The sequence below is a fragment of the Myxocyprinus asiaticus genome, chromosome 1 (genome assembly GCF_019703515.2).
Source record: "Myxocyprinus asiaticus isolate MX2 ecotype Aquarium Trade chromosome 1, UBuf_Myxa_2, whole genome shotgun sequence".
Taxonomy (NCBI): Eukaryota; Metazoa; Chordata; class Actinopteri; order Cypriniformes; family Catostomidae; genus Myxocyprinus; species Myxocyprinus asiaticus.
Window position 1 is genome coordinate 32834231 of NC_059344.1, and position 26439 is coordinate 32860669.

At 39.7% G+C, this 26439-nt stretch overlaps 1 protein-coding gene across 1 annotated transcript in view; it reads right to left on the reverse strand.

The window, feature by feature from the left end:
• Positions 1-4995: 4995 nt before the first annotated feature.
• LOC127444647 (nuclear factor of activated T-cells, cytoplasmic 3-like) overlaps positions 4996-26439 on the reverse strand; it is a 137698-nt gene continuing 116254 nt past the window's right edge. Inside the window, exon 10 of the mRNA XM_051704152.1 lies at positions 4996-7719. Coding sequence (XP_051560112.1) covers positions 7640-7719 — 80 coding nt within the window. The 3' untranslated portion in view covers positions 4996-7639. The remainder of the gene's footprint in view (positions 7720-26439) is intronic.

Below are 26439 nucleotides of genomic sequence, written 5' to 3' on the forward strand. Positions count from 1 at the left end.
ATCCGAGGGCAGCAGTTCTTGAGTCAACAGTACACTGATCCGAGGACAGTAGCTCTCGAGTCAACAGTACACTGATCCAAGGACAGCAGCTCTTGATTCAACAGAACACTGATCCGTGGACAGCAGCTCTTGAGTCAACAGTACACTGATCCGAGGACAGCAGCTCTCGAATCAACAGTACACTGATCCAAGGACAGCAGCTCTTGAGTCAACAGTACACTGATCCGAGGACAGCAGCTCTCGAGTCAACAGTACATTAAGTCGATCACAGCAGTTCTCAAGTCAACAGTACACTGATCCGAGGACAGCAGCTCTCGAGTCAACAGTATACTGATCCGAGGACAGCAGCTCTTGAGTCAACAGTAAGCTGATCCGAGGACAGCAGCTCTTGAGTCAACAGTACACTGATCCGAGGACAGCAGCTCTTGAGTCAACAGTACACTGATCCGAGGACAGCAGCTCTTGAGTCAACAGTACACTGATCCGAGGGCAGCAGTTCTCGAGTCAACAGTACACTGATCCGAGGACAGCAGCTCTCGAGTCAACAGTACACTGATTCGAGGACAGCAGCTCTTGAGTCAACAGTACACTGATCCGAGGGCAGCAGTTCTTGAGTCAACAGTACACTGATCCGAGGACAGTAGCTCTCGAGTCAACAGTACACTGATCCGAGGACAGCAGCTCTTGATCAACAGAACACTGATCCGTGGACAGCAGCTCTTGAGTCAACAGTACACTGATCCGAGGACAGCAGCTCTCGAATCAACAGTACACTGATCCGAGGACAGCAGCTCTCGAGTCAACAGTACATTGGGTCGATCACAGCAGTTCTCGAGTCAATAGTACACTGATCCGAGGACAGCAGCTCTCGAGTCAACAGTACGCTGATCCGAGGACAGCAGCTCTTGAGTCAACAGTACGCTGATCCGAGGACAGCAGCTCTTGAGTCAACAGTACGCTGATCCAAGGACAGCAGCTCTAGAGTCAACAGTAAGCTGATCCGAGGACAGCAGCTCTCGAGTCAACAGTAAGCTGATCCGAGGACAGCAGCTCTCGAGTCAACAGTACACTGATCCGAGGACAGCAGTTCTCGAGTCAACAGTACACTGATCCGAGGACAGCAGCTCTCGAGTCAACAGTACATTGGGTCGATCACAGCAGTTCTCGAGTCAATAGTACACTGATCCGAGGACAGCAGCTCTCGAGTCAACAGTACGCTGATCCGAGGACAGCAGCTCTTGAGTCAACAGTACGCTGATCCAAGGACAGCAGCTCTAGAGTCAACAGTAAGCTGATCCGAGGACAGCAGCTCTCGAGTCAACAGTAAGCTGATCCGAGGACAGCAGCTCTCGAGTCAACAGTACACTGATCCGAGGACAGCAGTTCTCGAGTCAACAGTACACTGATCCAAGGACAGCAGCTCTTGAGTCAACAGCAGCTCTCAAGTCAACAGTACACTGATCCGAGGACAGCAGCTCTCGAGTCAACAGTAAGCTGATCCGAGGACAGCAGCTCTCAAGTCAACAGTAAGCTGATCTGAGGACAGCAGCTCTTGAGTCAACAGTAAGCTGATCCGAGGACAGCAGCTCTCGAGTCAACAGTAAGCTGATCCGAGGACAGCAGCTCTCGAGTCAACAGTACGCTGATCTGAAGACAGCAGCTCTCGATTCAACAGTACACTGATCCGAGGACAGCAGTTCTCGAGTCAACAGTACACTGATCCGAGGACAGCAGCTCTCGAGTCAACAGTACACTGATCCGAGGACAGCAGCTCTCGAGTCAACAGTACACTGATCCGAGGACAGCAGCTCTCGAGTCAACAGTACACTGATCCGAGGACAGCAGCTCTCGAGTCAACAGTACATTGAGTCGATCACAGCAGTTCTCGAGTCAACAGTACACTGATCCGAGGACAGCAGCTCTCGAGTCAACAGTACGCTGATCCGAGGACAGCAGCTCTTGAGTCAACAGTACGCTGATCCAAGGACAGCAGCTCTAGAGTCAACAGTAAGCTGATCCGAGGACAGCAGCTCTCGAGTCAACAGTAAGCTGATCCGAGGACAGCAGCTCTCGAGTCAACAGTACACTGATCCGAGGACAGCAGTTCTCGAGTCAACAGTACACTGATCCAAGGACAGCAGCTCTTGAGTCAACAGCAGCTCTCAAGTCAACAGTACACTGATCCGAGGACAGCAGCTCTCGAGTCAACAGTAAGCTGATCCGAGGACAGCAGCTCTCGAGTTAACAGTAAGCTGATCCGAGGACAGCAGCTCTCGAGTCAACAGTACACTGATCCGAGGACAGCAGTTCTCGAGTCAACAGTACACTGATCCAAGGACAGCAGCTCTTGAGTCAACAGCAGCTCTCAAGTCAACAGTACACTGATCCGAGGACAGCAGCTCTCGAGTCAACAGTAAGCTGATCCGAGGACAGCAGCTCTTGAGTCAACAGTATGCTGATCCGAGGACAGCAGTTCTCGAGTCAACAGTACACTGATCCAAGGACAGCAGCTCTCGAGTCAACAGTACACTGATCCGAGGACAGCAGCTCTCGAGTCAACAGTACACTGATCCGAGGACAGCAGCTCTCAAGTCAACAGTACACTGATCCGAGGACAGCAGCTCTCGAGTCAACAGTACATTGAGTCGATCACAGCAGTTCTCAAGTCAACAGTACGCTGATCCAAGGACAGCAGCTCTTGAGTCAACAGTAAGCTGATCTGAGGACAGCAGCTCTTGAGTCAACAGTACGCTGATCCGAAGACAGCAGCTCTCGAGTCAACAGTACACTGATCCGAGGACAGCAGTTCTTGAGTCAACAGTACACTGATCCAAGGACAGCAGCTCTCGAGTCAACAGTACACTGATCCGAGGACAGCAGCTCTGGAGTCAACAGTACACTGATCCGAGGACAGCAGCTCTGGAGTCAACAGTACACTGATCCGAGGGCAGCAGTTCTCGAGTCAACAGTACACTGATCCGAGGACAGCAGCTCTCGAGTCAACAGTACACTGATCCGAGGACAGCAGCTCTCGATTCAACAGAACACTGATCCGTGGACAGCAGCTCTTGAGTCAACAGTACACTGATCCGAGGACAGCAGCTCTCGAGTCAACAGCACACTGATCCGAGGACAGCAGCTCTCGAGTCAACAGCACACTGATCCGAGGACAGCAGCTCTAGAGTCAACAGTACATTGATCCGAGGACAGCAGCTCTCGAGTCAACAGTACATTGAGTCGATCACAGCAGTTCTCGAGTCAACTGTACACTGATCCGAGGACAGAAGCTCTCAAGTCAACAGTACGCTGATCCGAGGACAGCAGCTCTTGAGTCAATAGTACGCTGATCCAAGGACAGCAGCTCTTGTGTCAACAGTACACTGATCCGAGGGAAGCATGGATCTTCTTCACTACCATGGTTAGATGTAACATGATTTCTATAAAACAAATTTTGGCATTTTTGTAATTGTATACAGTAGACCTACTCTAAACACATGTAAAACAAACAAACAAACAAACAAAACAAACAAAAAAACAATAAATACAAAATATAAGTTTTATCAAAAATGAATTCTATTCCCTCACTCCCCTAATGTAGCCTAGTGATATGATAATATTTATTATCAATCTATTTCTGCCTAAAGGCAGTAAAACTGTTAGTGTTACTATAGTAAATTCAAGGGTGGTGATGTAGAATTCTGTACCGAATTCAAATGGTTTCTGCTTCTCGCGCTTCTCACTGATTCTCGCAAAGCTGTGAGTTTAAGAGCTCAAACATGTAAAAACGCACCATCTTTGCCTCACGCTGCTCTGTCCATTGAGCCGTATCCATCTACAGAGCCATACAGGTGCATCAGCAAAATTTTGAAGCTCCAAAATCCACATAAGGGCAACATAAAAGTACTCCAGATTAATCTAGTGGTTAAATCCATGTCTTAAGAAGCGACATGATAGGTGTGGATGAGAAACAGAGTAATATTTAAGTCCTTATTTACTATACAAAAATTTTTCCTTGCTCAGTCAATCTCCACTTTCACTTTTGCCTTCTATTTTTGGTGATTCACATTCTTTATGCATACAGAGGAGAATTTATGATAAAAAAGGGTCTTAAATATTGACCGGTTTCTCACCCACACCTATCATATCGTGTCTGAGCACATGGATTTAACCACTGGAGTTGTATGGATCACTTTTATGCTGCCTTTATGTGGATTTTTGAGCTTCAGATTATTAGGCACCCATTCACTTGCATTGTGAGGACCTACAGAGCTGAAATATTCTTCTAAATCTTCATTTGTGTTCTGCAGAAGAAAGAGGGCCCTATTGTTAGAGTGCTAGCATTAAGCACAGTGCTATGCCATAAGTCATAAGCACAAAGTCAGTGGTCATGGTCGATTTTTGTCCAAATCTTTTAAAGTATGTATAATTTATAAAAAATATAAATATAATGTTTCATTTCCTAAAAGGTTTTCTATAAGAAACACCCCAAATTATAATGGTTGCTACGCCCCAGGCTTTATTACTTCTATGAACAGTCACTTTTAATAACTTCAAATGTAGACTTTGGCTTCATCATATCAAGATATCAAAAGTACATACACAAATGGAATGACATAATGAATGAATAACATCATGAAAATGATGGATAAAATTAGACCAAGACTGAAATAATTTAACTTGGTACATTAGAGTGAAAGATATTGATTATTTGTAGCGCAACCTCTGATTGGGAATACCAATGGTGAAGTAAATAAAATATAAAATGTAGAATCATTTTACGAAAAGAACAATAAATGTAATGAAGGTACATTAAAATATAGCAAGATGAGAAAAAATAAAGTGCAAAGATTTAAATTAATTATATTTTGGAAGTTAACATCCCATATTGGGGGTACTTCAAGTTAATAATTTAAGTCATAGCAGTTCAGCTGAAAAAAAGTCATTTGTTTCTTGATTAATGTCATGATCCAGGACACAATGATGAGTGAGAGACAGTTGGGCATTTATTCTTTTTATTTATACACTACCTCAGAAGAACCTATGCCTCATGGTGTTACCTTTGAATCATTTCAAAAAACACTGCAGTCTTAAAAATGACAAAATGTTAAATACAAAATGTACATGAAATGACAATACAAGGCTCCGTAAACATCAACTGAACCTATACTTTTATTTTATAAACCATCCAACCTACCCAAACTTTAGGAATGACATCCATTTCAAAGTATCAAAAATAGAGTTCTGGTGTCTGTGTTGTCATCTGTATGTAAAATGGGAACACATTGTTCTATCTTTGGTTTATTGAAGAGAACCAAAATAGGTGCTTATCTAGTGGCCCTGCTTCATCCCAGAATCCCCCTTCTGTTTTATTTTTCTTTTTATTCTCAAAAATACTATTCCTAAATCAAACCCAAACCTTATGACACACATTCTCTAAAATTGTACTGAAATACAAGTTAAGGCTTTCCTACCATATATTTGATAGTTTGAATTAAATAGTCAAAAGTGGCATTGAAAACACCTGTCACTATATGGGTTTACATACAACAAAATATATATACTTACTGTATAGATGCAAGAGTAACAAACAAGCTTGCTATTTGTATATTTGAAAATGTCACAACACCATTTTGTCTGTCCTTGCATAGCCTAATGTATCAGTGTGCTTTTCCACCATTCAAACAAGAGGTTTTTTTTAAAGTTACAAAAACAAATTTCTACAATTTATTGGATACAAACGGACATACGCCCATACGCACAAAACTGTTAAGACGCTTTCTCTGTGCTTGAACAGATACACATCTTGACACACGGATGTCTGGCATACTACTCTATGAATAAGCATTTCTACAGCATCTAGTCTAGAGGCATCAAGGTTTTCCATTTTTTTTCATTTTTTTTCTTAAAGGCAAAAGGCAGTTTTATAGTGCATAGCAGATTCTTTTTTTCTTTTTCAAAAATAATTAACAGTCATTGTTACAGCTACAAATCTCAAAGACTCAAAAATAATAATAATAACAAAATGTTTAAATTGTCTTGTGCCGGTTTTCTAGAAATAGAAAAAAATATTTGCACAATTTCAATTTTCAAATCCACATTTTAAGGCAATGGGCCAATACAATTCATAGTTTTGCCTGAGCCAAACCATAGACCTGTTAAAGAGAAACAGCATCTGCTTCTGCAGTGTACATTCCTCTGTGCATGACTCAATACAAATACAAAGAATTCTTGACATCTGGCCATCTTTCTCACTTTGGACTACACTGTGCTTGAGTCAACACAGAGAAATTATAACCCAAATTGTGAACAAAACAATCACTATAATTGTCTAAGATGAACTGATGAAAATTTGGTTTGGACCTATCTGAAATTTCTCAGGGTGCAATAAAGACACAAAGACCATTGACAATCTTCAAATTACATTATACTGAGTAATAATCTAAAGTCTACTTGATTGTCAGGATGCAACATTTTGGGGTAAAAAATAAATTAAAAAATCAACTAAATATGATTGGTTCCCTGACATCAAACTTGCAATGTGTTTGAGTTGCTCTATGCATATGTTTATACATATTTGTTTCTCTAATCAAAGGCACATAGAGATGTCTCAGCATAGTCAATATATTATTATGTTTGAGTTCAATATCTCCAGACCTTTTGGTCATCAGTTATTTTTAAGTTCGCATTTGTACAAATATTTTTTCTTTATAGTCTGAGAACAATTAATTTGACTTGAAAGCACAGAACTGTGAAAGTAAGATTTAACCAACACAATTCACAGCACTCCAGAACACAAAATGTAAGTCAGCTATTTCTAAGTTAAAATTACACAAATTTAATTCAACTGTGTCTTCATCTAAAATGGAAAGAAGAAAACTAATATAACTTCTCTGCAGAAAGCCTTTTCGATCACAACCACAGCTACTAAAGGCATTTGTTCAACCTGAAGAGTAAAAGGGCCAATCATTAAACAGATTATCTACAGCTCAGAAAGGTCACTAGACATGTGGAATGTTGCATATTATTACTATAGAGTCCGTGCAGCACCCAAGGACCTGTCCACTATGGGGTAGCACTGGGAAAATTCCGGCTGGTAAGAAGGCGCAAAGTGTGGGCATGTAATACACTTCTAGCACCCCTCTGCTATCCAACTAAAGTAACTAGAATTGCTGTTTGTACTGCAAATTCTGGTCAGGGATGAGGGTACTCAGCTGCATAGCTAGCCAATACAAAGGGTTCATCTACAAGCTACAAATAATACATCATGCTGTCAGAAAGCCCTGAATTCTTGTTTTTATTTCCAGGAGAACTGTGTGTGCCAGACAACACAAACCCAAGTTTACTCCCACCTAACCACCAAGTCTGTGTATGTATGATAAATACACATCTGATTTTCTTCTTATGCATGTATGCATATGTACCCCAACTCATTTTGTTGTTATCGTATCTTTTTGTTGTTCACATGCGTTGAGTGTGGTGAATCAAGAGGAGGCAATCATTATTTTTGGAGGTTCTAATGCCTTCTGGATCCAAGCTGGAGAAAGTCTTTCCTGGACTAAGGCTGATCAGGGCAGACTGTGGGTTTGGGTGGAAGCTCATTGCCTGGGTCTGGAGTCCTGTGAGGATTGTCTGAGGTGGGCTAGGACTGACTGTGTGCAGCCGGGGAGCCCTCATGAGCCCCAGGGGCCTGAGACATGTCTCTGCCGATGATCTCATTCACTGAAATGACAAAAAACAAGACTTGAGCAAAAATCCACTGCCGTTGGTAAAAAACCAAAAAAGGACAGACATGACAGAAGCTAAACTGAGCTTTAGAAATTTTAGATTTATTTGTAATAATAATAATAATAATAATAATAATAAATTATATTCTGTGTCTAACCATTGAAGGGCAGTGTTGAGCTATACAAGAGCACGGGCATCATCCTCAAGGGCTGATGGAAATAAAAGACCGCTAGAGCGGGGTAGACAGAAAAAAGAAGTAAACTCAAGACTTTGGTATGTGATGCACTCAACAAATGGAAAGAGAGAGAAAGGACTATACAGTGACTACAGAAGTGTAGAAGCAGTGCTTATCATCTGGGAAAAGTGCAAGTGTGCATCTGTGAGTTGCTGTTTGTGAGTGTGTAAGGAAGTAAATTCTGACAGCGGAGGTCTTAAGGTGACCACAACAGGCTATAAAACCATCCTACTTTTCTTTAACAACAAGCTTTGGTGCAGGCAGTTGCATCAGTTCATTAGATGTTTAATGGTCTTTGACTACATATCCTTTAGTCGTTTTTTGGTTCGGCTTTTAGAGCACTATGAAAGTCCTGTATAAAATTAATCCATTGTTAAAACATATGTTTCATATCCCAGGAGGCACTGGGGCAAGTGTGGTAATTACTTTAGCAGGCTGGGAGACTGATGTTAAGCAAGCAGCCAAAATTTTTTAATATGACAACCCAGCAGGCTTCTGATTAATGCAGTGAAAATGCGATTAATTGGTCCACATGCACTTTTGGATAAACATATTTCCTCAAATCGTTAAAACGGCTAAGATACTGTATAGCTAGGATGACTGTGAGATTGTTATAACATGCTGCTGTAACAATCAATCAACATCTATCACAATACAACAGTTCATGTTATAACTGCTAAATGTAATGGTAACACTTCACAGTAAGGTTGTATTTGTTAACATTACTTAACCCAATAGTTAAACTAACAATGAACAATACTTTTAAAGCATTTATTAATCTTGGTTAATGCTAATGGGATCTACATGGGTCAATGATGTGATGCTCATGTTTTTATCAGAATTTTTTATTATTCAAAAATTCACACAAAAGGACTTCTTGAATATACCACTACAATGAACATGTTTTCCATTTCTGAGTTCAAAGTCATTTTGAAGATTTTTTTTTTTGGTGGTAGATAGTGTAAAAAAATGCATTTTAAAAGTCTAATTAAAAGCTACAATTCTTGAAATTTTCTTTTAGTATTAGTTGTTTGGAATAATATTTTATTACTATTTTCTAAAACAATACTATCATATCGGGAGAAAATAAGCAGTGAAACAATTTAGTTTTTAATAATATCAAAGTCAGGTGGTGTAACCAACATGCAGTAGCCATTTTGTCATGTGACAAAAAATCCCCATAAAACAGAGAAGACCCCTGAAGACCCTCACGAATGTGTGTGAAGTAAAAAAAAAAAAAAAATTTTATGAAAAGGCACACTTTGTATAGGTCAAATAGAGTAATCCTAAGAAAACTTTGTGACATTTCTTACTCAAAAATTCATGATATTTGCGAAAAAAATTTTTTTACTTCAAAAATATGTTTGAAAATGTATTAATAAAAAAATAAAATCATTAATTTTGGATGAGTAATTTTTCACGCACGTCATCTTGGACTCACACCGAAACCTAGAGACGTGGATGCAGCATCATTCAAATGCAATATGATATATATAATGAAATTCACTATTCACAGTCAGCCATGATTAATTTAATCCAAGAGTGAAAGTGTCCAACAACAGGGCATTTGCTGAGATTAAGCAAGTAAGATTCAGCTGGTCATGTGATTCTACAGGTCAGTCTCATGACAAATACGTCGCCATAGAAACTTCTTTGCCTGCATCATCAATATGATGTTGTCATTCTGTTCTCAACTTGTTTCGGATGATTCCATCACAGGCTCGGCAATCTTCACATTCATTGTGTGTGTTTAACCGCAACATACTTCATTACACTTAAATTGAGTTAAATTGCATTATACTGTCATATTTTAGGTCCCCAACCCCACCCCTTATCTTAACCAATATAACAATATAAACATATTACAGACAGGTAAAGGTAGTCACAATAATTGTATTTACATTACACTACAATATGTATATTTTTTAACACCTAACCCTAGCCCTACGACTCAACCTAACCAATGATATACAAGGATGCAAACTACTCACCTTCAGCTAGTCACCTTTTCTGAAGCTTCTGAAACTGTTTGGTAAAATTCTCAAAATGTTCCTTATTAAAATCACTTGAAACGGTTACTTTAAACATCGTTTCGATGACGTTTATGCTGGCTGTCTTTGATTTTTGGAGTTTCAAAAGAGAAATTGCCATTAACTTGCATTTTAAGGACCTACTGAGCTGAGATATTTTTCTATTTTTCTTCAAATGTGTTCTGGCGAAGAGAGAAAGTCATATTTCATTTTTGGGTGAACTATCCCTTTAACCTTCCTATGGTATTTGTCATTTTTGACCAAAACAAATTTTCCTCATTTAATAGAAATGGTTTCCTTTATCTGAGCAGTACAATACTTGGTGACATTTAATCCATTTACCATCTGAACATACAAGAAAAAATAAATACAAATTGGGCTTGATTCGATAAGTCTAAGTGGTCATAAAAAATAAAAAAAAGCGACACCTTTGGTATTCGTTGTCAAAATGAACGGGAAAGACCAAAAACAGAGCATTTTTTTTTCTATCTGTCAATCAATAATATAATCAATAAATCAGCCACAATGCAAAAAAAAAAAAAAAAACTGACAGAAATTACAGTGTGAGACTCCTTAGTGCAAAACATACACACATACTGACACACACAAACACACATGTTTGCAAAAAAAAAAAAAAAAAAAAAAATGTTTACTACAGAAAGTTTTAAATTGCTAAATGTTTACACTGATTCTTCTGTTTTATACTCAATTTAATTTTGCAGTTCATTTGCATGTTCATTTTCTTTACATTATTATGAATTTACTTTGAGTTATTAAATTTTTATGTTTTAAATAAATTATTGTTATAAACATGCTTATTCTGTGTCTTCTCTTTGTTACACCATGGTCAGGTTTGATTGCAAGCATAATGACATTAACTGCAAAAACTGACACTTCAAATTAATTTAAAACTAAACTTTGACAAATAATAGTTTTATAATATCTAAATATATATCCAAATGCATATCTTGTGATACAATATAAAATTAAGACACAACATTAGTAATTGTAACTTAATTGTAATTAGAATTGTTAACATTAGTAAATGCATTAGGTATCATGAACAAAAAATTAACAATATATTTGTTACATCATTTATTATTAATCTTTGTTAATGTTAGTTAATAAAAGTACAATTGTTCATTGTTAGTTCATGTTAGTTCATAGAGCATTAACTAATGTTAACTAATAAAACTTTTGATTTTAAAAATGTATTAGTAGATGTTGAAATTAACATTAACTAAGACTAATAAATGCTTAATAAATATTGTTCATTGTTAGTTCATGTTAACTTTTGTGAACTAATGTTAACAAATGGAACCTTATTGTAAAGTGTTACTGAAAATATGAAGTTACACTTTAAAATATGAAACTATATTGTGAAAATGAGTTGAATATGGCATCAGCTTGACGTTTAATATACTAACCAAGGGCAACATTTTAGTGGCGCAGACAGAAAGTCCCCCCAGTGACGTTTGGTCATGAGAGTGTGTTGGATCCTAACATGGCAGCCCCCATGAGGGGACCCTCTCCATGAAGAATAAAACAGCTTTTATAAGGTTACTGATATGACTCAAGTCTTCATCTCATGTGAGCAGTCATGATTTTGTTTCAAAATTACTATTAATTTCTTTAGGAGTAAGACTTTTTAATGAGGTGTACACCTTTAAGTTAAGCTCATGTACATTCCAGGAACAAGGAAAGTATTTTAATATGTTTTACTTGATGGTTAAACCACTTGACATTTTTAAAGTAATTTAATCAATTATTTTGTAGAAAAGGCTAAAAATGTATTTAAAAAATGCATGAAACTAACATGGTCATAAATATTTCTATGAACTCTATGTGTTTTAAAATAGATTTTTAAAAGATTTCTAATTTTTATCAGATCAGACAACCTTATTTGACAATTATCCATATACTGATATACTTTTTTTATTTAAAGTTGTAAACATTAACATTTGCTAATGCAATTTGAACTTACATTGACCAATTAATAAATGCTGTAAAAAGTCATTGTTCACTGTTAGTTTGTGATCCCTAATGCATTAACTAATGTTAACAAATAAAACCTTAAAGTGTTATCAACGAGAGACAGAGAGAGAGAGAGAGAGAGAGAGAGAGAGAGAGAGAGAGAGAGAGAGAGAGAGAGAGAGAGAGAACTAGGGCAAACACACAGTTCCTTCACATTCATTGCTTTGTGGAAAAAATTATAAACGGTGTTCCTTCACAGAGATGGCAGGGTTTGACACACCTCATCACAACATTCAATCACCAGATTTCCAAGCTTGTCATCAGAGTACAAAACCACATCAATAAAAGGAGACGACAAATCAGACATGTAAAACTAAGGGAAAAGCCTAAGAGCAGATAAACAGGATGGATTGTTGAAGGGGGATCACCTGGGGCCTCAGGTATCATTCATATTCAATGGGTACCTGCCTCTGCAAGTGAGTTAATAACCCCTGCATTCCTCATCCAGACAATCTCACACACTGCTGCTGTGAGCCTATGCCTTAATGGGATGGACCATGTTTCACTACATTTTCCGACAGAACTAAAAACAGGGGAGCTCAGTCAAAGAGAACAAAGATGTCGGTTGATTCGCACTCAACCCTGGATTAGAGCTGAGCTTTTTTTAAACCAGGATCAATATAAAAGCCATGCATAATGACATAAACAGTCATTTGGTAACAAGACATCAAAAGGCAGAGAGCTGGACCTACAACAGTCCTAAAAACAGCATAATAGGGTCAAGTAAAAATATATGTGTTTATTAAATGTGAACGTGTGAATAATGGCAGAGAGTTAAAAAGTGGAAGGACACCATATAAAGGACTATACCAGGGGTCGGCAACCCATGGCACCAAGAAAGATTTCAGCCACAACTGCCAGAAGAATTGTTCAGGATACAGATGCTCCTTGAAACAACCACACCGTCTTTTTCCAGAGCAGCCTGTATTTCTCCTGAGGTTACCTGTGGGTTTTTCTTTGTATCCCGAACAATTCTTCTGGCAGCTGTGGCTGAAATCTTTCTTGGTCTACCTGACCTTGGCTTGGTATCAAGAGATCCCTGCATTTTCCACTTCTTAATAAGTGATTGAACAAGTACTGACTGGTATTTTCAAGGCTTTGGATATCTTTTTATATCCTTTTCCATCTTTATAAAGTTCCATTACCTTGTTACGCAGGTTTTTGACAGTTCTTTTCTGCTCCCCATGGCTCAGTATCTAGCCTGCTCAGTGCATCCACGTGAGCGCTAACAAATTCATTGACTATTTATACACAGACACTAATTGCAATTTAAAAAGCCACAGATGTGGGAAATTAACCTTTAATTGCCATTTAAACCTGTGTGTGTGTCACCTTGTGTGTCTGTACCAAGGCCAAACATTCAAGGGTATGTAAACTTTTGATCAGGGCCATTTGGGTGATTTCTGTTATCATTATGATTTAAAAAGGAGCCAAACAACTATGTGATAATAAATGGCTTCATATGATCACTATCCTTAAATAAAAGACAAATCAATGCCAAAATTTCACAATTTCTGCCAGGGTATGCAAACTTTTGAGCACAACTGTACATCTTGATGTAATCCTTCTTCGTGATCACGCAGCGTGTATTTTTATGAGCTGAATACGAGGCTAAACAAAAAGTTAAAATGTGACAAGATTGCAGTATACCCAACAGACTCGTGTAGCGCGTGCAAGCCATTTGCTCATCACGAGCTGGCAGCGCTTCACTTTCGGTTAATCACACCCGCTTTGCTTCGGTCAGGATGCGCGGATGACAGCCTACATTCTGTGTTTCATTTGTTTCTTTTTGCTTTCAGAACAATACGTGATGTAATAAGGAAAACACCGCTATTAATCATTGGAATTTCCAACCCAGCATACAGGTACACCCTCCTTAAACCATGGTCACATTCAAAATTACATTAAAGGATTAAAAGAGAAAACATAAACCCACATCGCGAGTCTATTCAAAATATAAATTAAACATGGAAATAAAGTTTTAGGATTTTGCAGGTGCAATTCACCGAAAAGGGTTAATAGTTGATCGTATGACCTTGTGTTGCGCAAATCTCGTCACACTTTAATAGTGTTTAGTCTCCCATTCAGCTGATGAAAACATGCTGCGTGATCATGAGGAAGGATTACATCAAGATGAAGATTGGAATGCGTGTGCAAAACACTTTATATAAATAATATAGCCTGCTCCTCTCTCACTGTTGCTTGTGTACTAGTGATTACCCCTCTGTGTGATTTTGAAAAATGTATGACATGAACCCTCAAATGAAATATTTAAGATTCCACACAATTTGGTGATCAGTAATCAAATAAGCAAATTTGTGACATTAACTTTGTTAACTCATTCTGTACAAAAGGACAGGTTTTCTTTCATTAAAGCACTTTAGATGCTCTATGAAAATGAACATGCAGGATCATGATTTATATCATAATGCAAAACATTTCACTCAAACCATTATGCTGATAATATAATTTGTAATTAAAGATAAACAATTAAATTAGACAAATATAAAATAGAAACATTTTTACAAGTGGACTCAATATTTGGAAAATCAAATACATGTGTATGTTTGTGAAAAATGGCACTCCATGTCAAAAAGGTTGCCAACCCCTGTACCATACTGATCAACTCATAGTCACTAGGATCTCCTATATTAGCTTTTCTAAAACAATATTCAAACTGTTCTGAGGATTTGTTGTGTTTTAGTAGCTCACACTGTAAACATGACTCTACTGATGCTTGTCCAAGATTACACACATCTCTGTGGTGTTTTTAAAAAAAACTAAATGTCACGAGAAACTAATTTTAGCACTACCGTGCTAGTATCATCATTCAGGTTAAGTGTTTCTACACATTTTATATTACTAAATGTGCTTTGTTTGCCGTTTGTGTAGTTATCTGGGTTAGCATTGTGTGTGGATTGTTTTTTTTTTTATTTTGTGTGTTTGTAGTATAAAGTTGTTTTGGCACATTGTTATGTGTTTGATCTTATTATTTGTGATGGCTTTGTGTGCAAAAGATGCATGTTTTTGTGTGACTGTGTGTGTGTGTTTCAAATGCCCGGCTGTCACAGATCATCCTGTTGGCGTAGGCGGCTCTTCCTCTTGCATGAACACACTTCACACATACAGACCTACTCTGGGCTGATTGTAAATTCTGCTTTAAAACCCACCCAATCTGCTGCTTACCTCTCACACTATACAATCTCCAAACACACACACACACACATGCTGTAGAAGTCTGCTCAACACAACTAGCACACTGAGTACATACAAACTGCCACATCTCCCACTCAAATACTAAAAATATTTACACTGCAAATTAACTGACCTGCATTAACACTCAATCTGTAGACAAAACAATACAACATCTTGAGATATAAGTATAAGGAGTATAAAACATTGTGAACTTAATGGAACATTATTCTTTGGTTCATTGAACCAATGGTTCATCTATTCCTTGCTGAGATCATCATAAAAATTACAGAGTGAAAAAAGCTATTTGACTGTAAGTGTAAGATAGGAGATATATATATTTCCAATTTCTTTTAGAATTTCACAAAAAAAAAAAACAACAACAACAACATTAGCAATTCAAAATAAAGCTACGGCAAAATGTAATATTTTTGCTATTGATATGGAGCATTAAACTTGCAAACTAAACATTTGGTAAAGAGTAAAACAAGCAAACCAACAAATAAGAATGTAAAAATGTAAGCTTGTATTTTTAGCACAGATTAAGTACACAGCAAATCAATACATACAGACAGCTATTTAATTAGTGCCTGTGGTGTATCTGTGATATTGGCAGAATTTTAAGGGTTCTGCATTTGAGCGGAGTAATTTTAGGAAAGACAAATATGTTGTCAGCCACAGTATTCAACCTTCTTTAAAGACGACTTTCCAAGAAGTTGTTTTCTTTTCTCTTTTTGGATCAAAAGCTTTCTCTCACTTTTTCCATTTTTATGTGACAACAACAACACAATCGTTTCCCACATTCATTTGAGCACAAGCACACACACTGCTGTTTGAAGGTGTGCTCTCTTTATTCAACATTTGAACCAGCCTTACAGCAAGTCACCTCAGGTCACAGCAGCAAAAACACTTGGTAGAAACTCACTAGCCATTCCATATACTTTACAGTAGCTTACAGTAAATTATATAACAGCACAATGTGCAAATGTCAACCATATATTGAGAGAATACCTTAACAGAGACACTGTCGATATTAGTGATGCATCTGACTTAGTTGAATACGGGAAGTTACGGTGCAATATATCGCAATATAGTAGCAACAGACTTCAGAGGTTTCAGCATTGTCTGTCCCCACATGTAAGAAAGCATGATTCATCTCAATCGCTTTCACATAATGCTTAAGAGTCTCAGCATGGAGTCTTTAAACAGGGGATCCTCTTTGGATGAGTGGAGGGGGCCATCCCTTATTAACATAATACACAGGGTTTGAGTTTGAGAGCTTGCAGACAGCCAAACCTATAGCTGGAGGTAAATTATATTGTTCAAGGTGCTTCCCCCAAAACTGTGAATCACTGGACCTGCCACTGCATTGCCTGACCGTTAACTGAGGCATCTATTGAGATAGAAAGGGCAGTCACAAATGACTAACTGATTACTGTCACATGTGCTTCTACAGTAGCATTTTTACTGACTTATATCTCATTTCAACAACCTCTCAACCTCAATTTCATATCAAAGCATTTCACCATTTTACTTATGAACATAATTTTATTTACATGTTAAATAATGTTAAAACCTGTTTACCAACACTGAAGTTGTTTTGAGAAATAAAACATGCTCGTTCTATTCTATTAATGAGGAGCTAAAAACAATGTGGCATTTGTATCTTTAAACATAAAATATGAGCTACAATTCCACTGTAGGAGAGATCCTGATAAAATAGAGATTACGTTTTTTTTTTCTAAGTAAAAAGAAGCAAATGTGTTATGTTATGATGGAAAGTATTATAGCAAGGCATGACTGACCTCACCGCCCATTTCCACTGAAAAAAGAAAAAAAGAGTCAGATGAACTTATCTGCAACTGATCTGGAACAAAAGAACGTGAAATGTGAAAGTTTAGGGCTGAATTATTATTCTTTTCTTTAAAGACAGGGCTAATGCGAGGGGATTCGCTTGATTTATTTTTTAGATTTGTGCTAGTACGGTGCCAACCCTATGACCATCAGTAATGGTATACAGACTATAACACACGTCTTAAAAGCGCTTTTAAAATAACTCTAAAACAGACATCGTAAGAAAGAGAAAGAGACATAAAGAGGCTGATAATGCTCAAGGGAACTGATCTCTGAATCATTTGAGGATTCCCCATCTGAAGAGCCAGTTAGTGATTCACCCCCCTTTTCTATGACCAGAGGTCTCTGCTACCTCTTTAACAATGTTTAACATGTATATTCACTAGCTTTAACGACAACTGCTTAGCCATGGGGCAATGAGAGTTTTTTTTTTTTTTTTTTTTTTGAAGCAAAACATGGTAAAAAAAACCTGTAGTTGTCCTAGAGTACCAGTGCTCATGCACTTTACTGTGTGTTTGAGCCATGGAGAAAATTATTCCAAGAATGAAAAATTAATACAAATATTTTGACAGAGGTGTTCAATGGAGTTTCAAAATCTAAAGAAAACCATTACATCCAGGTGAACAAAGCAAAATGTTCCAAATGAGCATGTTTAGATAATCAAAGGTTCGGATGATCAAACCGCTAATGGTATCAACACAGCTGCATGCTTCACTCCTTTCCACAATTATTCTCGCATCCCTCCTCCACCCTAACTGCACATTTTCTTTCTGTGACTTGAAATTAAATTTCAATCGATACATTTGCAAGAGAGAAAAAAAGGAAATGACAGAAAGAAATCTGCACAGGAGACAAAAGCTTCAAAGGATGTCATTCAAAACTAACATAACAATTACATTTGATTTACTTTAGATTTATTATCCAAAGTGTCTAAAGGAATAACAAGGAAAAACACAAGCAATTTATCATAGTGGAAACAACAACTTTAGTGATACCGTAAAAAAAACAAATTTATAACATAAAAAGTACACTACAGCAGAGGCAAGAGCAGAGGTGTAACAGCAGAAAAGTATAGAATAGAAGGAAGAGCATGATCCGAACTACAGGGGGTCTAAGGGGGTCTGAGACCCCCTGAATGCAAAAGAAGACCCCCGGAAAGCTAATTTGCGCATTCTTGGGAGGTCTCATTTGAAATCATGCCATTCATTAAATACAATGTTAAATTTAATGCTGTAGTAGGCCTAATTCATATTTCAATATGACATCAAAATGTTTAGTTCAGTGTGATTTTTTAAAACATGATCAGAATTGGAGCTGATCAAGATCGGAGCCGCAACGCAACTCCCTCCTCGCAACTGGTTTTTATCAAAATGTCTCGAATGTAAATATGTATATTGTTTGAAAATATGCAAAGAGCATAGAGGCACAAAGCAGTAGAAAAACGAGTGGTTCTAATGTTATAAAAGGGGAGAACAAGATGACTGGGGGCTTTTTTCCTGTCTTACCATTATTATTATTTTTCAAAACAGCATAATTGTTTTTTTTTTTGTTTTTTTTTGCTGCATAATTTTATCCATTTCCCCTGGCATTGAATTTCCTTCATTCACAAGATGCGTCAGATGGGAAATACCAAAAAATAATATTTTAATATATGTCTGTGTATTACAATTTATGTTGCCTGTGTTTCAGAAATAATTTAAGGGACAGTATCAACGAATACCTATTCCCCCCCAACCTCCTGTAGGGAAAAAACGGAAACCCCCCCTTACTGTGTAATTCACACCCTGAGAAAGAGATTTTTTTTGTTTTGTTTTTTATATATACACAGCATAGGGAGAAAATGGCATGCATGACAGAGAATGAATAACTCTGAGTTAGAGTTTCCTGGTCAGAGAGTGCACTCTTGTCACATAAATTCCCAGGGATCTTTGTAACAAGCCAAATCTCTGCGGCCAAACACCACAGCAATGCAAACCGGACTGACCACAGCACCACTGTCTGCCTCCACCAAGGCCTCAAAATTATGTTCCTATGTCTGTAATTGTATGGAAAGATGACAGTAAACCCGGTTTCCATTAGTTTCAGGAGAATTCGTTGATTGTTTTCAATGAGCTGCTTTGGGTCCAGAGCTCTGTTTTTTCCTTTCCACATGCTCTCTTTTTCCTTCAGGAGTTGTATTATTAATTTGACACTGCCATTTAGCACTGGCTAAAAACTACAGACCTGGAATTTGTTGCATGATGGAGTTTCAGTGCACACAAATGGAAAGAGGGAACCACAGAAAGAGATGGATCAGAGCAGCACAGAACTGCATGGTGTTATGAGGGCCAGTACAGACATAACACTAATTATCGCATTACAAATGGGGCCAGCTGGGGTCATTACCTCTGTAAAGTTTACATGTAAAAATATGAAGAGACACGACTAACATCTCTCATCCCTCGAGGTGAACAGGTTCATACTGAGCTATAAGCTCTATGACACTGAGCAAGAGAGAGAGAAAGTGTGTGGGTACAGTGGGACAGGGATACAAAACCCAAAGACAACAGGCTTTGCCTATTATTAAACCAGATCAGTGCACTCACGCCGGGGTGGCAGCTGCACACAGACATCTAGGAGACCAAAGGAGCTCAAGCACTTGCCTGCGTACACTCTAGGCCTCATCTCTAACACAGACCTCTGTGAGGACATTTATTAAATAAACACACAATTTACATGGTGAAGAGGAGATGAGATGAGAGGAAGAGGAAGAAGGAAAGGGAAGGGAAGAGAGGAGAGGGAAGGGGAGGAGAGGAAGAAGAAGAAGGGAAGAGAGCAGAAGAGGAGAGAAAGAGGAGACACTAAGACTCCTTTAAGTAGTGTCACACACTGCTCCTTCTGTTCAGCACAAGGGAACCATTCCAAACTCATCAGGGAAAATATGGCACCAAAACACCTTATGCTCGTCTAACACACACAACACAGACGCATACGGCTCACTTGCCAAATAAGAAGTCTACATCTAATAAATCATATCATGTTGAGAGGTAAAAGCAATCATATAATTATAATCAAACTCAAATGAAAATCCTTTATAACTAATTCAACCCTTTGCATATGCCTTCTGCATTGTAGTTCTTCTCTGACTTTTTTGTTTGTGTGAATGTGCATGTTTCTGTTGGTTCCCTGCTTTTTGTCATCCATCTGTTAGTCTGTCTGTCTGTAGCCCCTCCTCAACACCTCCTGCAAAGAGTCTTTGACATCACCTGTACCATCTGTTGACATCACCTGTGCCATCACACACACACACACACACACACACACACACACACACACACGTTGGTGCAGCTATCATTATGAGGACTCTCCATAGACATAATTATTTTTACACTGTATGAACTATAGATTCTATCCCCTACCCCTAACCCTAACCCTACCCCTAAACATAACCCTCACAAAAAACTTTCTGCATTTTTACATTTTCAATAAAACATCATTTAGTATGTTTTATAAGTGATTTGAATTATGGGGACACTAGAAATGTCCTCATAAACTACATTTATAGCATAATATCCTTGTAATTACCAGTTTGTAACCTTAAAAAAAAAGTCCTCGTAAACCACTTAAACCTGCCCACACACACACACAAACTACAGCACTGCTGATTCATATTTATTTATAAAAAAAAATAAAATAAAAAAAATACAGTTCCACTGTTTCATAACACTACACTACACAAACTCTTAAATATGAGCTCTGAATAAATAAACTTTGATCGACCCAGTTTTAGCACAACTCCATGCAGACTTAAAAATAGCCGGACTGGTAGATCCACACCTACCACACGCTGCTAGTCAGCATCATTAAAACCAGTTTAACCAGTATTAAAACTTCTATTAAAATAAAGCCTGTATTTGTAAATATGCACTGGCTTTTACACTAAAAGTTAATCTGTACTCAGAAAAACACACCACTCACAGAATGTACTTCACCTTACACACTGACAAGCACTGAATTCTGCTAAAAAGTGATTCATCAAATGGAACTGAAGTATCTAGGGCCATAAAAGTGCTGTAAAAGAGTGATTAAGAACTGCAGAGTCTGACTGATACATCAACTTTTATTTAAATCTAGTGAAACTGTCAGCCAACTGCAGAGTGCTTACAGTTAACTTTAAAGAGTGATTCATGACTTTTATGAAAAAAAAAAAAGAGAACAGAGAAAGAAAAATTAAAAGGATGTATATATTTAAATATAATAAATAATTATAATACATAAATAAATATTTGGCTAGAGTAATATAAATAAATATAGCTGCAAGCAGCAATTATTGGGGCCAAGCACAGGAATGGCAAAAATTTGTGAAAATAGCATTTTTGTGAAGATTTTAGGCAAACTGCTCGAAAAGCAATGAATAGAATCACTTGTAATGCAATATACATTGTTCTTGGCATCAGCCAAGGAGTCTATCAATGACAATGGACTAAAATGATCAAAAGTTATTAGCATTTTTAGAAACATCATGATTTGATTACAAAATAAGTCTTGATGCAGCATGATACATCTTATTGTATTTCAATTATTTTTATCAAAATACACACTTTTTTTCATTTCATAATAAAATTGATAAAACATTTAAATACAATAAATTAAAATTTAAATACATTCCTTACAAAATGTTGCAAATGTTTTCTTCTTTAGTTGTCATATGGACAATCAGACAGTAAGTGTCCACCTTATTTTGCAACGCTGAAGTAAGCAGCGGCTGCATTTGCGGCGAATGTGAGAAAGTTCCGCTGGCATTGACCGCAGTGTAAATAACTAGACGGTTATAATACCAGAGTTAGTGATCTGGGCTTACAAACTATCACACAACCACAGTATGTACAGCAGAATTATGTGCCAATGTAGGATAATTTTCTAACGTCAGCATTTATAGTAAAAGAGTAAGTAAATCATTCACTTGTTGCTGTGTGTTGTTGTATTGAAGAGATGGTAATAAAATCTGCTTCTTTCTTTACCGAAATTGTGATGATGCAGTCTTTCTTGTCTCCATGTAAACTTCCATTCATATGTACCTGCATTACCTCCGATGATGCCTTTATTTATCTATTTATTTCCAAAGGTGATGTTTCATAAGCCATGCTGAATGCCGATCTGCGTGTCTGTTTACTATGCACCACTAAGAAAGAGAGAATGCTCTCTGACAAGAACGGAGAGTAAAATGCGTTTATTATTTTGCCAAGATGAAACAAGATGCAGTTTTGGTGCAAATAAAGTTGAAGCAGTATTTTCCCAGCATCTTTCTTCTCTCTGCTGGTTGTGTAAAGTTTGTGGAGGGCGGTGTGTCAGACGGCGCCCAGGACTGTCCGTGTCAGCACCTGATTTAATTCATTCTGCCAGTGCAACAGTGTGTGATTAAACGATGCCAAAATGCTATAAACAGTGAAACTATATGCGCTCAAAACCAATTAAAATCTTAATGAATGATAATAATATGTCGACATTTATTGCCAGCCTATAATACAAAGCAGCATAATATAGTATTTTTGTATAGCTAAAATAGCTGGAAGTGGCTTATACCGGAAGTGGTCCACAAGATTGATTATGGTGGCACCCTAGTTTTGCTGAAAAATAAGGTGGATACTGAAGAGCTAGTTTAGCCTGTTCACTGGCATCGTCCCATATATGCTTTTTTTAGCATTTCTTTTTATTTATTGGACTATATTACCTTCATATCCGACTTTAATCTTGACAAACCTTATATCGTTTGAAAGCTACAAGTCTCTAGCTTTAAATATGCTCTCTGTTTTGCGATCTAAATGACGTCATTACAGTAAAGTGCATAAAAATACTGAAAGAGTGGATTTTTAAACACAAGCGGTATTACTTATCTTTTGTATCTTCTGGTTTTGATCCGATCGGATGATGGCAGGAAATTCATACAATCCATGGTATATGTCAACGATTGAAATTAGACTTTACTATTTTATAAAAAACAGCAAAAATTTAGGAAAAAAAACAACTGATCATCAATCGGCCATTAAAAAACCTTATTACACTGCTCTCTGGAATACTCAATTCTGATTGGTCAATGTCTTCATCCAGCAGTCAGATATTGCTCTGTAACAACCGCACATCCGGGGATTAAGACGTATAAGACCACATATCCGGGATCTGCGAGCTGTCTTTCCCACTTCTCGGATCACCGTGCGATCTCTACAAGTAAGCCAATAAAATAATTTCAACTCAGATCACTGTTTCATGTGCATTTATTTATTTTTTTATTTGGCAAGTAGTCTTGTAATAGGCTGAATACTGAGGAGTCAGATGGTCATTTTTAAAAAGTAAACACCAACAGAACTCTGACGCAAACCTGAGGTTGAATTCAGCTGTTCAGTGATTTCTTTCTTCTCACATAATTACTCAGTGGTAAAGACGCTGGCTACCACCCCTGGAGTTTGCTAGTTCGAATCCCAGGGCGTGCTGAGTGACTCCAGCCAAGTCTTCTAAGTAACCAAATTGGCCCGGTCACTAGGGAGGGTAGAGTCACATGGGGTAACCTCCTCGTGATTGCTATAATGTGGTTCGTTCTCGGTGGGGCGCGTGGTGAGTTGAGCGTGGATGCTGCGGTGGGTGGCGTGAAGCCTCCACACACGCTATGTCTCCGTGGCAACGCGCTCAACAACCCACGTGATAAGATGCGTGGGTTGACGATCTCAGATGTGGAGGCAACTGGGATTCGTCCTACGCCACCCGGACTGAGGCGAATCACTACGTGACTTAAAAGCACATTGGGAATTGGCCATTCCAAATTGGGAGAAAAAAAAAAAAAAAAAAAATCACAAAAAAAAAAAAGAACAAAAAAAAAAGGCCAATGGGAATTGGCGAGTGGAATTTGCATACAGGTATAAAAGGAGCTGGCTCGCAACCACTCGTTCAGATTTTCTCTTCGGAACCGAGCGTTTGTGGTCAGTGAGCTGAATTACTCTGCCGATCCATTCACCTCGAAAAGCTGTTGGATTTACGGCGCATTACAGCAGCTTCTCCCCCTCTTGCACTATTGAAGTGCAGAGAATGCCCCTGGGAGCTTCAGTAGCTAAAAGAGTATATTCTTCCTACTGAAAGATTATATTTTCCCTTCTAAATGAGTGGCATTAACGGAGAGCGTCTTTTTAAAGATGCCTCTCTGTTTGTGTGTATTTCCTGGTTGCGGTCGTTACCTCTCCACTTCTGATGGCCACGATCACGGTCTTACGTGCTTGGGCGCTGCCCACGTGGAGATGGGTCATGTTCTCACTGTGAGTGCGTGACCATGGCAACATTGCGGTCGTTGTTTTTACTTTGTTAGAGGGAAAGACCACCCCAGCGGTTCTCCGCCTCGGTCCTTCTACCTACAGGTTTGAGGCCATGTCGGTTAGCACTGGGGGCGATTTGGGGACCTCAGTGGGAGCCACTCTGCCGGGTAACTCCCCACGGACCTCCCATTCCCCAGTACGCTCGTTTGCCCCGCTGGGATGAGACCGCCGGCTCGCCCCAGTGCGAGTGCGCGATCTCGTTTCGGAGCTCGCGAAGTGGATGAGCTCTCGATTGCAGCATCCTAGAGAGGGCTGTCCAGTCTGACGCTGAGGACTCGACTGGGCTCCCACCTTTGGGTGCGGTCACCTGTCGCAGCCTGACGCACAGCTGGCAGCCATGCTTGGCCTGCCCCGGCGTGGAGCCATCCGCAGGAAGCAGATGCCACCCATCTCACGACCGGCTGCCAAGTACCTGAGGAAGGCTTCGAAGCGCCCCTGAGATGGGCGACCCAGGCCCGTGGAGACCTGCTGCAGGCCTAGAGATGGTAAGCAGACCACTCTATCCCCCGGTGGGGGGCCGGGAGGAGAATCCTTTGCCTTTTTGTTGATTCGCCGCATGCCCAAAGGGCTGCGGCACCTACATGTTCAGAAAAGGATTGGTTCCTCATTCCCTGGGTCACATATCCGGTGCTCATGGCCATTGTTATCACGACCACTGGCCACCATTCCTTAATGGCAGGTATGGCGCTCCAGGGGCGGACCCCCCGCCCCTGCGCACCCAGCTGTGGCACAAACACGCCCACACCAGGTTGGTTCCGATGGACTGCGGGGACGATATTCCTTCTCCCCCCTTCCCGACTGATCCTATGGTGGGTATCAGGAGCCAGGTAAGTGCTTCAATGTCCCTACACGCGTCCAAGCTCCGGGCGAGGGGGACCAAGGGGACAATCTCGTCGGACGTACTGGCTGGTGGGGCCTCGTGGCTGGGCGGAGCCTGAGGCGCCACGTTGAGAGGGCTTGAGCCCCAAGCTTGCGCTTCCCAACCAGTCGCGATGGCTGACCCAGACCGTCCGACTCAGCTACGCGATTCAATTTGCCAGGTGCCCTTCCAGGTTCAGCGCCGTCCGCTTCACCTCGGTGAAGGGCGAGAACGGCGCTACCTTGCGTGCGGAGATAGCTACCCTTCTAAGGAAAGGTGCGATAGAGCCTGACCCTCCAGCCGAGATAAAGAAAGAGTTTTACAGCCCCTACTTCATCATATTGAAGAAAGGCAGTGGGTTGCGGCAAATCATGGACCTTCGAGTACTGAACCGGGCTTTGCACAGACTCCCGTTCAAGATGCTAATGCAAAAATGCATTCTAGCGAGCGCCCGGCATCAAGATTGGTTTGCAGCGGTAGACCTGAAGGACACGTACTTTCACGTCTCGGTTTTACCTCGACACAGACCCTTCCTGCGGTTTGCTTTCGAGGGCCGGGCGTACCAGTACAAGGTCCTCCCCTTCGGCCTGTCCTTGTCCCCTCGCGTCTTCACGAAGGTCGCAGAGGCAGCCCTTGCCCTGCTAAGGGAAGTGGGCATCCACATCCTCAACTATCTCGACGACTGGCTAATCCTAGCTTACTCTTGGGATGTGTTGTGTGCGCACAGGGACCTGGTGCTCATGAACCAGTCGGTGCTGAACTGTCTGAAGGTGTTCAGATGGAGGACAGAGGTTCCACTGAAAATTTTTCAGAGGCTCCTGGGGCATATGGCATCCTCAGCGGTGGCCACACCACTCGGGTTGATGCATATGAGACCACTTCAGCACTGGCTTCAGACTCGAGTCCCGAGATGGGCATGGCACCGCGGGACACATCGCATGGTTGTCACGCCGATCTGTCGCCGCCTCTCAGCCCTTGGACCGACCTAGCATTTCTACAGGCAGGGGTTCCCCTAGAGCGGGTCTCCAGGCACGTCGTGGTTACAACGGACGCCTCCAAGACCAGCTGGGGCGCCGTATGCAACGGGCACATAGCCGCCAGCTCTTGGACTGGCCCCCGACTGCATTGGCACATCAACTACCTCGAGTTGTTGGCAGTACTGCTCGCCCTGCA